This window comes from Laccaria bicolor, genomic scaffold (assembly GCF_000143565.1).
Source record: "Laccaria bicolor S238N-H82 LACBIscaffold_40 genomic scaffold, whole genome shotgun sequence".
In the NCBI taxonomy this organism is placed as follows: Eukaryota; Fungi; Basidiomycota; class Agaricomycetes; order Agaricales; family Hydnangiaceae; genus Laccaria; species Laccaria bicolor.
This window is the reverse complement of record NW_001889911.1, coordinates 100,589-113,389: the sequence shown is the minus strand read 5'-3', so window position 1 is coordinate 113,389 and position 12,801 is coordinate 100,589. Positions and strand designations below refer to the sequence as shown.

Here is a 12,801-nt window from a genome sequence, read left to right as displayed (position 1 = left end):
ATTGTTATAATAATATCGCGCTGAAGTCGCGAAGGATGCAACCGAAACGTAAAGCTTTCCTCCAGCCAGTCATCATAAGGTGAAAAACTTTTTATCAGATCACACCATCCTGTAGAAAGATGATGCTACCCATGTAGAGGTGACCGGTGACCGGGCAAGATCCAGAAGCTCCGGTGACATCAACTCTCCATCCTGAACAGCCAGAGGTACGTATGATGCACTCTTTTAACCATGCAGTCCATTTTGACCGGTCAACCGATGCTGTAACAGTAAAATTACCTTCGTGAACCTCTTACGCTCAGTGCCGAGCCTTGATACTCGACATCATTGACCACTGTTGAGGCCTCAAACTTGACTCACCTTTGGGGCGCCGTTCACCGTTTTCTCGAGACTTAACATGCTTAACAGCCCGCACGATTCAAATTTCATTCGTGCCAGGGCTATCATTATCTAAGTATAGCGTTGCGGCATTTTTGGACGTAACAAGAACTGCCAACAAATTTTACAAAATCTTACATACAACGGCCTGCCGATTCTTCAGCCCTGCGGTGAACCAACAGTCCTCCTGGAAAGCTGAAATTACTCATTCTTACACTACCATGCGACTCCAAGTATTCTCAAGTTCATACAATGCGAACATACCTTCCGTCTTGCTTCCGTTGAAGTCACTCAAACACAACTCAGTAACAATAAATCCGGCACTGACCGCTGTAAAAATGGTTTGAACGCCCCATCCCGGACCACCCGGATCTAGAGCAACGTGCAAGTTTACGAAGCGTTTGAGAACGTGTCCCTTAGTTGAACCTGAAAACAGTCTTGAAAATTAAAATACATCACGAGTTCTCGCCGAAAGTACCGTATACGGGAGCTGAGAGGAGCTGAGCAACAGTTTCGAGAATCATGACTTGACGCGCGTCGGCCAGATCATGCAATGATATCTCGATGACCGCAAAGCAAAGTAGGTAGGGCAAATTCTCAAGCCATTTTCGTGGAGCCCTTGCTGAGCCTCGTGGAGTGTAAGAACAGATAAGATACTGAATAAGAGAAACTCACCACTTTTGAAAGCTTGCCCACACAAACCGACAGGCGAACATCAATCGTCCAGTAGAGATAACCTCAAACAACGTACGGAAGAAGCTCCTAGGAATTATTTCATACACATATAGCTCGGTCTCTTTGACCTGCGACAGCACCTGAGAGGGTGTCTGCGACTTCAACACTTTCAACCGATCTAGTGCCACAGTGAGAGAGATTCGACGTGAGGGATTAAAGGATGACATGTCTTGCAGAAGGTCCAGGAATCCAGGAACATCCGGAACGAAATCCTGGAAGTAGAGCTTCGCTTCATATGGAAAGAAATGAAAAACGTACCCTGCACAAGCTATAGAAGACTCTTGCCACAACGTAAATATCCGCTGCAAAGGGGTCGTATTTTGTTGACACACTCATTTCCCCAGGGCATTGTTCTCGCGCGATCTTGAACGGTTCGATCAGGCGATCCCGGGGGGGCAAGCTGGGTGGGAGGTGGACGGAACATCCAAAATCCATGAGATAATATCGCACAGGAAAGGTTGAGCGAAATTCAGGAGGGGGCCAAATGTTGTTGAATGGGTCCCCTGGGACCTTCCCATGATGATTCATCACAATATTTTCATGGGTAATATCCTACATAGGTGATGAGATATAGGGCAAATACAAAAATATGTGACCAACCAAGTGTGCAATATGATTGCGATGCAAGAAGGCCAACGTCTGAGTAGGAACCAAGAGTAGCCCAACACCGAGTTCCAGCGCCTGAATTTTGACTTACTGACAGTACTTGTTCTGCAAAGTCCAGACATTCCGACGCCCTCAAGAAAGGCGATTCATCACATCCATCGTAGAACGGCATCACTACAAACTGCCAATCACTAAAACTCAGGAATTCAAGAACCTGAACAGTCGAATTGGCAGGATCCGATCTAAGTGGTTCTGAATTGAGGAGATGTAGGATTTTGAGTTCGTTGAGCCCCTCATCGCCATGTGCAACGAGCTTGATGACTACATCTCTATTTTTCCTGAGAGGCATAAATGAGCAACATTTACAAGGGAGAATGCACTTCGAACCTATCTCGAGCTGCAAAAGCCAGAGGGTACTGCAAGGAAATGATTAGAGAACGCAAAAGAACCGAGGAAGTCCTAACTGACGCGTCCCATACCACTGTAAAATTTATTCCCCCGATCACCATAGAGCCCAAAGGAGTCCAATGCAGGAGAGGGAGTGCCGTAGGGGATACTGAGCTCGCCTCCAGACCTCGGACGAAAGAGTTCATAGCCACGTTCAAGGAAGAAGGGCCGGAGTTGTTCCCAGGGCTTGTACCATTCAGGATTATTATATGGTTTGTGATCGCGCCAAGCCCGAAGGGATGCGGGGAGCTGCTGGCAAAAGTTTCAGAGTATTCAAACGAGAAATTACATCTGCCTTACTTACTGGATCCATGTTCATTGTGGATACAAAAGTCATACTCACCAATCACGCTCGTGATATAGGCACGGGCTATATATTGAAGAATCAACTATTGTAGAATCAACATCGCAGCTGGTGGCTGGTCGTGGAGAGAGAGACAAGAGGGAGAAGCAGGTGGAAAAGTAATAGAAAGGGATTTACACAATTATATTGCATCGAGAACAGCGAACCAAGCGCGACAAACCCGCAGTTGGTCCTAATTTCGTTTAGATGCCGAATGGCCATGCGAAAGAGATTGATAACCCACGTCTGTTATCCCCACCGAGGCCTGAATGTCCTGAATGACTCCATCTGCCTCGCGCCGAGCACGCTTTGTCCACTTCCTTGTCCGTGTCTGCTGTTCGCTTTCAAGGTCGTCCCGATACGGCCGCCCTGCAAAGCGGTGTCTTGCGACGCTGCTATCCCATGCTGCTTCGTACTCGTACTTTTTCTCCAGGCAAGTTACAATGGCATCGGCCAGCGCTGTTGAGGTTAGCAAAGAGATAGGAAATCTCATAACATCAGCTTCTGTGTTTGGAAACGAAAACGTCAGTTTTTCGTCCAACCCATTCGTAGAAGAGTCAATGATGGTCACCGCGGATAGCTTGGAACAGCCTCCACCAAGTTTCCTTTTGAGTAAAGTTCCATCCGCCTCGAAAGTCTAGCAAATATCGAAGTGAGGGCAACGCTATCCATAACTCGTCCATAATCGGCTGAGGGGTGACACCCAGGGAGTAAGAGAAAGCAGAAAATATATCTCGTTGGGCAGTCTACGCGTTCAAATCAGTTGGAAGAATATTTCAGACGAGCAGTGGAAGGCACTTCTAAATTCTCGTATGCCAGTCGGTGGGGCGCCAAATCACAAAATTCAAAGGCAAAAACAGGAAAAAGTGGTTCCAGAAAGTCACGGTGAAACTAGACAAAGATCAGTAGACTATCCTGGGGTGAGAGTAGAAAAATAGAGTCAGAATGAGACCTTGACACTGAGCGCCAAACAGCCGACGGCGATGTCCCAAATGATGGGCATACGGCCGATATCCTCGAGACAGCGCTTCTTTTTTATAGCTATAACGGAGGTGGAGCCATTAGCAGGATCAAGCCAAATGGCCGATTCCGGAGACATAGTAAGGAAAAAATAGCGCAAAAACATCCAGGCAGCGTGAAACCTAGTTTCCGGAGAAGATATCAGCTGATCGAATAAGTTCGAAGAAACGTAGGAGTTCCGAGAGGAGCTGCTGGTGAAAGAGGAGTGACGCGATGAAGAGGCAGAGGACGTAGTGGATCCATCGTCGTGCAGATCGGGAAGAACCTTATGTTAGAGGTAAGCTTGTCAGCGTTTGCAAACCAGCGTGAAAGCGGACGGTGACAACCTCTAAGATCCAGATTAATACTTCCTTTCTGAAATCTTCGCCGAGATCTAACATCATTTCCCACTCTCTGCGCGAAGCCATGTTACATTCCTTGGCTCGGTTTCGACATTGAGCGTGACCAATTCTCTCTTTCTCTCGCTCGCCCTCATTTCCGTTCTCCTCGTCACTATCGCTGTTGTCCTGTTCGTGAGGTAAAGCTGATATCAAGCAGTCATCCATTCCGTCATCTTGACAGATTCCAGTCGGTAGCCCGTCCCGAACCCTCCCCATACCCTCCCGAGCTAGGTATTTTCCCAGTCTTATCTTAGCAATTGTCTCGGCGCTCAATGGAAATCTCGCCACGTGATTACTGGGTGGAGCTATGATTGGAACCCCTTGAGGCAGACGCTCTGGGAAACAATAACCTTCCCGTTTGCGACGGAACGCAGTGGCCGAGTCGACTTGCGGCGTCGCAGGGACAGTTGGTACACAAGGATACGTCATGGTGGGAGTCTAGATGTATACTTAGACGACATCAAAGGGAAAGAAGATTCAAAGTTTACCTTCCCTGTTGTATCTGAACGAAGAGTTGCCGCCCGTCTCAGACTTGCCGATCGGGAAGCATAAGCTCTCTGTCGAGACTGCACATTATCTGAGTCCACCTGGGTTTTGAGTCTTTTATTCACGGGTTCGCCTGCAGCGTTTCGCAATTGGTCAGCAAGGAAGGATTGGGGTCGTTTTATAACTCTATATTGAGCTGGTGGATTGATCAGCTTTGGGAAACTCGTGTATCTGTGGTGCGGTACGTCAGCGTATGCGGCATTCCATCAAGTTGAGTTAACCTTTGCTGAAGTAGGGGCGGACGAGTGGACCGATGTCCTGTGTTTTCTTGACTTGCCTGCCTGCTGACTCTGCGTCTAGGTGGGGGGTATACTGGGGTTTGAAGATCTGAATGGGAGCTTGCTTGACTGGAATCATCCGAAATACTTGTCAGGGAGCTAGTGCTGCTGAAAGAGAACGATTTATTTTGCGTAAAAGGGCTGGGACGAAACCTGGGTTCAATACTAATATGATTTGTTTCCAGTGAGCGAGATGTGGCGATTGCCACCTTCGCACCATGTTGGCTATGAGATTTTTCTTCGGCGGGCGGCGGAGAAGGGGATGAGAACAAAAGCGTAACAGCACGACCAAAAACCTGCGAGGGCCCACCAGCGACAACAGAACTGCTTTCCCGAGCAACGACGAGTAGTAGGTCATGAAGGCGCTTGCCAAATTCGTTCGAGGATGGAGAAGTATAGTGATGACCTGTACCGGAATCATTGAAATCCCCATATTCGCAGCTTGTTGAGGAAGACCGAGATGTGCTAGACGAACTCTCGTCACCGTTGCCCTCGGAGAAGTCGGATGTAGCAGAAAGGGGAGAGGAGTCTGAGCAATTTGGCGGGCTGCTTGATAAGGGAACACCGCCTTCGGGGAAGATCCAAGCCGTCGGGCAACATTTTAGCAGGGATGAGGAACTCGGGTCGGAAAAGTCGAAAGTCCTAGGGAGATCGGGTGTGGCAAAAGAAGTAGGACTAGAGCTTGTAGCATCCGGGAAGACATCGCTTTCTGCGCGCATATATGCACTTTGCTGAGAATTCTGCTCAAGCTTCAGGTCGTTGGCGTAATCTGACGTTGATAGTTATGAGGGAGAACCCAGAGCTTTACAGAAAAAATGTGCAGATAAAAGTATCTTCAACTTAGCACCACCGCCAGAGCAAGCTCGAGAGCAACTAGAGGGCTCTTGATTCTTGTGTTTTGACTGAGTTGAGCTAAGTGTTTAGGCCAGAAACTTATCCACGGTACGAGGATCCAAAATACGGCAAGATCGAACCTGAGTCCAAGTAATAAAATAAACTTGTTCTCCAATGTCGATGATAGTGGTACGGAGGAAAGATGGAGGCTGTCACAGCCGAAATGTCACAGGTACTCTTGTCAACGGCATGGTACAGTTGCGGACAACTAAAGTCAACAAATTGAGTATCTCAGGAACCTGATTTTTTGACGGAAATCTGACAACAGATCTGAAACTGGACAGGCAAAAGGAGCTCAAAAATGGTGTTTTCATGTTATTCCCACGAGTTTTTGGCTGCGCCAAAATTTTGAGCCAATTTTTTTGCATCGTACATCGCCATCTCAGCCAGTCTCTCAGGAAAATCCTGCTAATCAAGCTCATCCCAGTTACTCTCTGCATATCCATCTCTTCTCCTGAATCCTCAGCTTCCCTTGCCTCATTTTCTTGTGCAATGGATGTGACTCTCGAGATCTCGTGATCAGTTCCTCATCATCTCCCTCACTGACAGGCTGACGGCCTTGAGAAAATGATGTCACTGATGGAATGGAAGTCAAAAAAGGGTTATTTTGGAGGCGTGCAAGGTTGCAATGTTTTTTAGGAGGACAGCCTCTAGGTTTAGGCAGCATAATAGCAATTTTTTTTAAAGGGGAGGATCTATTTTATTTTTATTCTTTCAGTGGATTCTGACAGTACTCATCAAGATCTATCCAAAATGACTTTTTCGAGATTTTATCGATTTTTTTGGGCCTGCGCCAAAATTTTGGACCTTTTTTCTGACAAATCCTCACTTTTGGGAAATCGGCTCGTACCATTTGAAAGATCTACTCAATTCCTGCCTATTCCGATGGTTTTCGGACTTTTAAAAAATCCCTACCGGTCTCAATAAATCGGTCTATAAATTTGTTGACTTTAGTTGTCCGCAACTGTACTGGCCTACAGTGCCTTGCATAATGCTTTGCAGCGTGAATTTTTTGAAATTGTATTTGGCTGTGTTTAAACTGGTCCTGAGATGTCACATTCAGGCTTATTCCGGACAGGGATCATTTCGTTGGGCCTTAGTTGTGACATATCAGGTTCACTACAAATATAATCAAATATGATTTGAAAAAATTCATGCTGCAAAGCATTATGCAAGACACTGTAAGTAAGGCTGCGACCAGCTGAATAGACAGTCTCGACGATGTGACCGATCTGTAAGATCTGTGACACGGGGGAAGGGCCGGAGAACGCCAAGACACTGCGGGCCCTGGCTTATATATCCACTGGGGATAATGGGGAAAAATGGGGCAAATATTAATAATAATACTACCTTTTAACTACCGGAATTAGTTGAAAGAAATTTAAAATCTTTTATTTCATTTAAGCAATTTTTTTCCGTCAGAATTATCAAGAATACTGTGGGTGGATAAATGTCGAAGATATTGGAAAAAGATATTTCTAAAAAAGGCAGTCCATATCTACGCAGCAAATATGTGGAAGATATGTTGATACCACGAGGTGAAGAACTTCCAAGTATGGTAGTATTCCCGGATCTATGGAACACTTGCTCAATTAGGCAACAATTAAGTAGACTTATCGACGAACGACTCCATCGCCGCCAAGGCCAGCATCGCCAGCGGGGGGCTCTGCTCAACCACCCCCATCGGCAACACTACTCATAACTACCTCCCCCGCGTGGCATGCAGAACTGGGTGCAAGCTCCTTGCATCACCTATTTGCTAACCCCAGCCCTTTTGCGATGTTCAGCTATTGACTCTTTGTTGTCAATCCACACGCGAATGACGGGTTTGGGTAAAGAAGCAGAGAGTCCATGACAACGCTTTAGAGACGGCGCGAGCGGAGCAGGTGAAAGCTAGGACGGTCGCCATGCAGACGGAGAAGGGAATCAAAAAGGCCGAGAAAGCGTTAGCTAGCAAAGTCTATTGGCTCTATCATTCAATTTCTGTCACTGACATCTTGTAGAAACCTGAACTCGTCACGATCGAGGCTCATATTATGCATGCTACATGGAAGATGAATAACACTGAGAAATTGAAGGAGGAGGTCGTCAAAGACCTCAAGACTCGGCAGGAGAACTTGTTTGATCGGCTGCGTCGAGATGCCGACAAGGCTCAAGGTTTGCGCTTTCGTTCCTAATGTCCAGCTGATCTTACTGAACAGAGGAGCAGAGAAAAGCATTTCAGCACAACGTAGCGCTAACCGAGGAAAGCCTGGACGTGCTTTGTAGGCTGATCCCTAATGTCAGCTGGATGTTTTACTCACATAGATAATTAGGAAATCATCGTCAAGCAAACTCGCCGTTGATGAACGACAGACCCTTGAAGCTCTTCTTCGTGAAGAAAAGACTTAGAGCAGAACACTTGCATGACTCACTGAAAAGCAAAAAGGTTACGAGGAGAAGAAGGAGTTGCGAAGCGAGGATCTCCGAGTGCAGACTGCTCGAAAAACTGAGGTCAAGATTGAATGGCTGAGTGGTGCTGATCATCAAACTTGATAGCTCGACGTGAAAATTTCGTCACTACAGGCAAACCTGACGAGTGTCCGACAAGAACTAGATAATCAACAGGCTGAGAGAGAGAAAATAGCATAGGCAACTTCACTCGAGATATCCTTATCCGCACCAACGTAGTGAATAGGAAATTGGACGCAGAAGTGGACGAGAAGCTTCAGAACGTCTACCAGCAGCTATTGCAGTCCGGGATTGACAAGCACGAATCGGAACGTGAGGCTCGCCTCAAGAAGACGTTGGCTAGCCTGCAGCGGATCTTCCCAGGTGAGTGATTTGGAGACGATCTCCAGAAAGTGAAGGCCGAATAATGTATTATAATTAATAGGTGTTGAGGGATGGTCGTCGACCTTTGCAAACCAATTAAACGAAAGTACGAAGCAGCGGTGTCTGTTGTCCTTGGACGCAATATTGACGCCATTGTCTTTGACGAGGAGAAGACAGCCATTGATTGCATTGAAATATGTTTCTCATTCACCTGTATTGTCATTTCAAGCTTCTTGACAATGGTGCGTAGTACATGCATAATTTATACCACTGGTCACAATCCAAGTGAAACCTATCAACGACAAGTTCCGCACCTTTGCCAAGGGTGCTTATTTAGCCGTGGATGTGGTTCAGTACGAGCCTGCGATTGAGCGAGCTATTCATCACGCTTGTGGGAATGCTCTTGTTTGCAAAACCATGGAGGTTGCAAGATATGTGTGTTATGACAAAGGTCAGGAGGTGAAAGGTACGTTTGCCCTCGACGGATAACAACCTCCATTTCAGCGAGTTGATCTTTGTGCGTAAACGACAGCTGTTGCTTTGGTCCTTTGGAAGGCACGATCATCCATAAGAGTGGTTTGATTACTGGAGGATGAAGTACGCACAATAACAGCAAGAAATGGGACGAAAATGACGTTCAAGGTCAGCATTATCATTGTGTTCCTCGTACTTCCTTATTGAGTTTAACGGTTTCGTCAGGGTTGATTCGTGTCTGTGACAACTTGCAATCGCAGCACCTTGAACTCAGCAAGCAGAAGCCCTGCGCAAAGACAGACGAAAACCTCGTCTCGGAAGTTTCTCGTCTTGAATCGGCAATAACTTTGGCTAGAGACAACGTGTTTTGTATTTGTTTTCAATGTGGGTTGCCATTTTCTCATCCCCATCTTTTGATAAGGCTGCTTGCAAGTCTCACCTTAGTGGCTTGAGGGAAGAGTTAAAACATATCGACAAGGAGCTAAAGAGCAATACCCCCAAGCTGAAGAAGGTAAACAGTTTGAACTTGCTGTTCGGATGGTGGTCCACATTTACCAGTTGACAGGCACAAACTATCAATGCTGCTCTGCAAGACAAGATCCAAGGTATGAAACATACCATAAACGCAGCGGAAGATGGGATATTTGGAAGCCAAGCTCGACCAGGGCGCTTACACGTAACACATGTCGAGTCTACCTTAATTTATTTTGCTTGCTCATCCTTTCCTCTTATGTACCACCATCACCACTTTTGCAAATACAGACATGGATACTACACCAACCGCTGACAATTTGGATTTACTGTTGAATGCACAGATAAATAGAGACACAGAGGAGGATACCCTGGTGTGACAATTATGGTGTTATCCATCACACGTCCTCTCATGACAGTGACCGGCGTCCAAATCTCCTTAATCTCCTCAAAAGTGCCCTCAATTCTCCCCCAATCACGTCTCTAAGGAGGTTTGAGAGCGATACAAAGGTCTCTTAACCGCGACCATCCTTTTTTTGGGGCGAAACAACGCGTTTTGGTGACAGCTCGCGAGAGCAAGGGATTGATACAATAATGTGCGTGTTTAGATTATAGTCCGTAAGAGACGATGACGACTGATACGGGCGTACAGCATCATTTTACAAGTCATAGGAGGACGCCACCTAGATGGTCTCTTTCGCTTTCACGGTCTCTGTTTTCGCTGTGGAGAACATCAAAAGCGAAATTCGCATCACCCCCTCCTTTCGATGGTCCCGCTTACGAAAATACGGACATGGACACCACAGTAACCGCTACGAACGGGCACCATCATGACCCACCACAATCAGAATCACAAACATAACCGCTCTCTTTCAATACAGACATTTTCAGGATGTATTTGCTCGCCCTCTTACCACCTGTCATTGGTGCTTTGCCATCAGAGTTGGACTCACTGCTCGATGACGAGTTCGATGAGCGTGTTGCTAGGTTTGCAGCTGAGTCTGGGGGGTGGTGTATATCGTTAAAGTGAAGGACGAGGTAGAAGGTTTGTCGTTTTATTCATACCTTCGCGTAAATAGATGTTCACAGAGAAACCATGCAGATGACGGAGGAACACTGACATACACATACCACCTCGCCCCACATCTCACTTACCACCCAACGCACGCACAACACTTCCGCTCATAAAACGAACACCTCAACCCACTTGTACCGCTCTTTGCGCAGCTTCACTTCCTCAATCTCTTTGATGGTGACCAGATGCCGTATGAGTCTTTACACGCCGTGGTAAGCTGCGGAGTTAAGCCATGGTTCAATGTGTTTGTAGGGACCAGGGGCAGGGAAAGACGCAGGAGGTGGGGGTGGAGGTGGAGAAGCAAGTTGGGCATACCGATGACGAAGAAAAAGTTTGCAGAGCTCGAGTTGGGTTTGTTGCATTTACAACAAAACGTGGAGATTCCAGAGGCAAGTTTGGTTGTTCATCCTGTGATTCAACGGGCTGTTGAGTTGGTAGGTTTTTCCCTCCCTCTGACGATGCCATTCTCGCTGACTTGAACAAAGGCTCAATCGCAAGGTCAACGATCGAACATTTCCCACATCCCATCAAAGCTCCTCACAGACAGCACATTTCTCAACTCTCTCCACCTGCACGTCAACGCATGGATCAAAGCCATCCAAGCAGTGACCAAGCTCACGAGAGACGTTTCCTCTGGTACGGCATCGCAAGAGATCAACTTCTGGTTGAGCCTCGAAAGGGCATTGGAGGGGATAGAGGTGCAGCTGAGGAGCGAGGAGGTGGGGATGGTCATGGATGCACTGAGGAATGCAAAGAGGTGCCACTGTTAGTTTTATTGCTGATACCGGGTTAAAGGATGCTACGGATCTCGGTGCGTCTCTCCCTCTCTCTTTGTACTCAAGGCTAACGATGTGGACAGTGCACAAGTACACCAACTAATGAAAGACTTTTCGCTCAACAACCTTCTCTTCTCCACAGACCTCGACAAAGTGCACGAATCACTCACGCCCATCTTCTCCCACCTACACAGAAAACTCAAGCTATTTCCCTACCCAATCCGTCGAAGCAATCTCACGAGATTTTAACCCTCTGGATCCTAACATCCAACCGGCTAGCATACACACCCTATCCCACCTTGAACGTCTCCTCGCCAGACGACGGGGATATTCAGGACGTGGGATGATCTCTTTTAAAAAAAGAGTTCACAAACATCATGAGGGAGGTAGCGAGGAAGAGGAGTGAGAAGTTTATTCCGACAAAGGATGTTCCGGCACATGGGAAGCTTGTCGAATGGGTGGGGTATTTGATGGAGCGGAGGAAGCAGCATGAGCAGTTGGCTGTTATGACGGGCCCGACGAGGGGGTTGGGGGTTGGCCTTGGAGGAGAAGGAGGTGTTGGAGGGGGTATGGATATGGAGGAGGAGGTTAAGGAGGCTTATGAGGTTGTCAAGCGGATTGATGTTTTGGACGTTAGTGTTGGTTAGTACCTTTCTTTTTCTCCCTCTCTTTCCTGGAGGCTGATGTGGATACTTTACGCAGAAGGCACCGAGATATGGGTAACGGCTAAACGCGTACAACAAGCGTGTGTCTCGCGTCGAGAACCAGATTATTGCAAGGCTCAGGGATAGACTTGGCACGGCGCGCAATGCGAATGAGATGTTTAGGGTTTTCTCGAAGTTTGATGCACTTTTCGTTAGGCCAAAAGTACATGCTTTCTTCGCCTATTGCGATCTTTCTGCTGAACGATACTCGTGTAGATTCGTGGTGCGATACAGGAGTACCAGACACAACTTATTGATTCAGTAAAGGAGGACATTAAGCACTTGCACGACAAGGTTACCCTCCTCCCTCTTTCCCATCCACCTCCAATTACTGACCCTACTTGACTACTAGTTCAAAACTCAGTACCGCTTCTCCGAAGCCTACCACATGGCTCAAATGCGCGACCTACCCCCAATAGCAGGAGTCATCATCTGGGCCCGCCAAATTGAACCACAACTCCTTACATATATGAAAGGCGTCGAAGACGTCCTCGGTAAAGGCTGGGAGCTCTATGCAGAAGGTCAAAAACTCCAATCTGAATCCTCAGCATTCCGCAAAAAACTAGACACCCGACCCGTATTCGATGCATGGCTGCACGACATCAACCGTTGAGACATGGGCGTTGGCGGGCGTTTATTCGAGATTGTCCGTTTGAGCCGAGGGGGGTTCCAGTTGGCGGTTAATATCGATCCGCAGATTATTACCCTCTTTAAGGAGGTCAGGAATTTGCTTTGGGCGGGCTTCCAGGTTCTGCATGCGATTACGAATATGGCGAAGGATGCAAAGAGGGTTTATCCGCTTGCTGTTAGTTTGATGAAACTGTGAGGACGTATGGGCAGACGTTGGATTTGGTGGAGAA

At 47.2% G+C, this 12,801-nt stretch overlaps 4 protein-coding genes across 4 annotated transcripts; 2 read left to right on the top strand and 2 right to left on the bottom strand.

The window, feature by feature from the left end:
* Positions 1-99: 99 nt before the first annotated feature.
* Positions 100-2,485, bottom strand: LACBIDRAFT_332298 (uncharacterized protein; the record flags this gene model as incomplete). Its single annotated transcript, XM_001886762.1, is given in 13 exon segments — positions 100-192; positions 361-440; positions 517-573; positions 643-804; positions 857-1,034; positions 1,054-1,115; positions 1,161-1,231; positions 1,372-1,381; positions 1,446-1,665; positions 1,811-2,057; positions 2,107-2,135; positions 2,188-2,415; positions 2,471-2,485. 13 exon segments carry the CDS (start codon positions 2,483-2,485, stop codon positions 100-102), a joined length of 1,452 nt encoding a protein of 483 aa, XP_001886797.1.
* Positions 2,486-3,066: 581 nt separating this feature from the next.
* Positions 3,067-5,452, bottom strand: LACBIDRAFT_309420 (uncharacterized protein; the record flags this gene model as incomplete). Its single annotated transcript, XM_001886761.1, has 6 exons — positions 3,067-3,255; positions 3,308-3,400; positions 3,462-3,794; positions 3,847-4,347; positions 4,398-4,626; positions 4,677-5,452. The coding sequence occupies 6 exons, from the start codon at positions 5,450-5,452 to the stop codon at positions 3,067-3,069; spliced, it is 2,121 nt and encodes a 706-aa protein (XP_001886796.1).
* Positions 5,453-7,534: 2,082 nt separating this feature from the next.
* Positions 7,535-9,023, top strand: LACBIDRAFT_332296 (uncharacterized protein; the record flags this gene model as incomplete). The annotated part of the gene is made up of 5 exons (XM_001886835.1): positions 7,535-7,585; positions 7,631-7,784; positions 8,259-8,441; positions 8,728-8,907; positions 8,974-9,023. 5 exons carry the CDS (start codon positions 7,535-7,537, stop codon positions 9,021-9,023), a joined length of 618 nt encoding a protein of 205 aa, XP_001886870.1.
* A 1,623-nt stretch (positions 9,024-10,646) lies between these two features.
* Positions 10,647-12,767, top strand: LACBIDRAFT_399283 (uncharacterized protein; the record flags this gene model as incomplete). Its single annotated transcript, XM_001886834.1, is given in 9 exon segments — positions 10,647-10,895; positions 10,947-11,218; positions 11,321-11,483; positions 11,615-11,879; positions 11,940-11,962; positions 12,006-12,104; positions 12,158-12,235; positions 12,294-12,551; positions 12,558-12,767. Coding segments are annotated over 9 exon segments (1,617 nt in total).
* Positions 12,768-12,801: the final 34 nt, after the last annotated feature.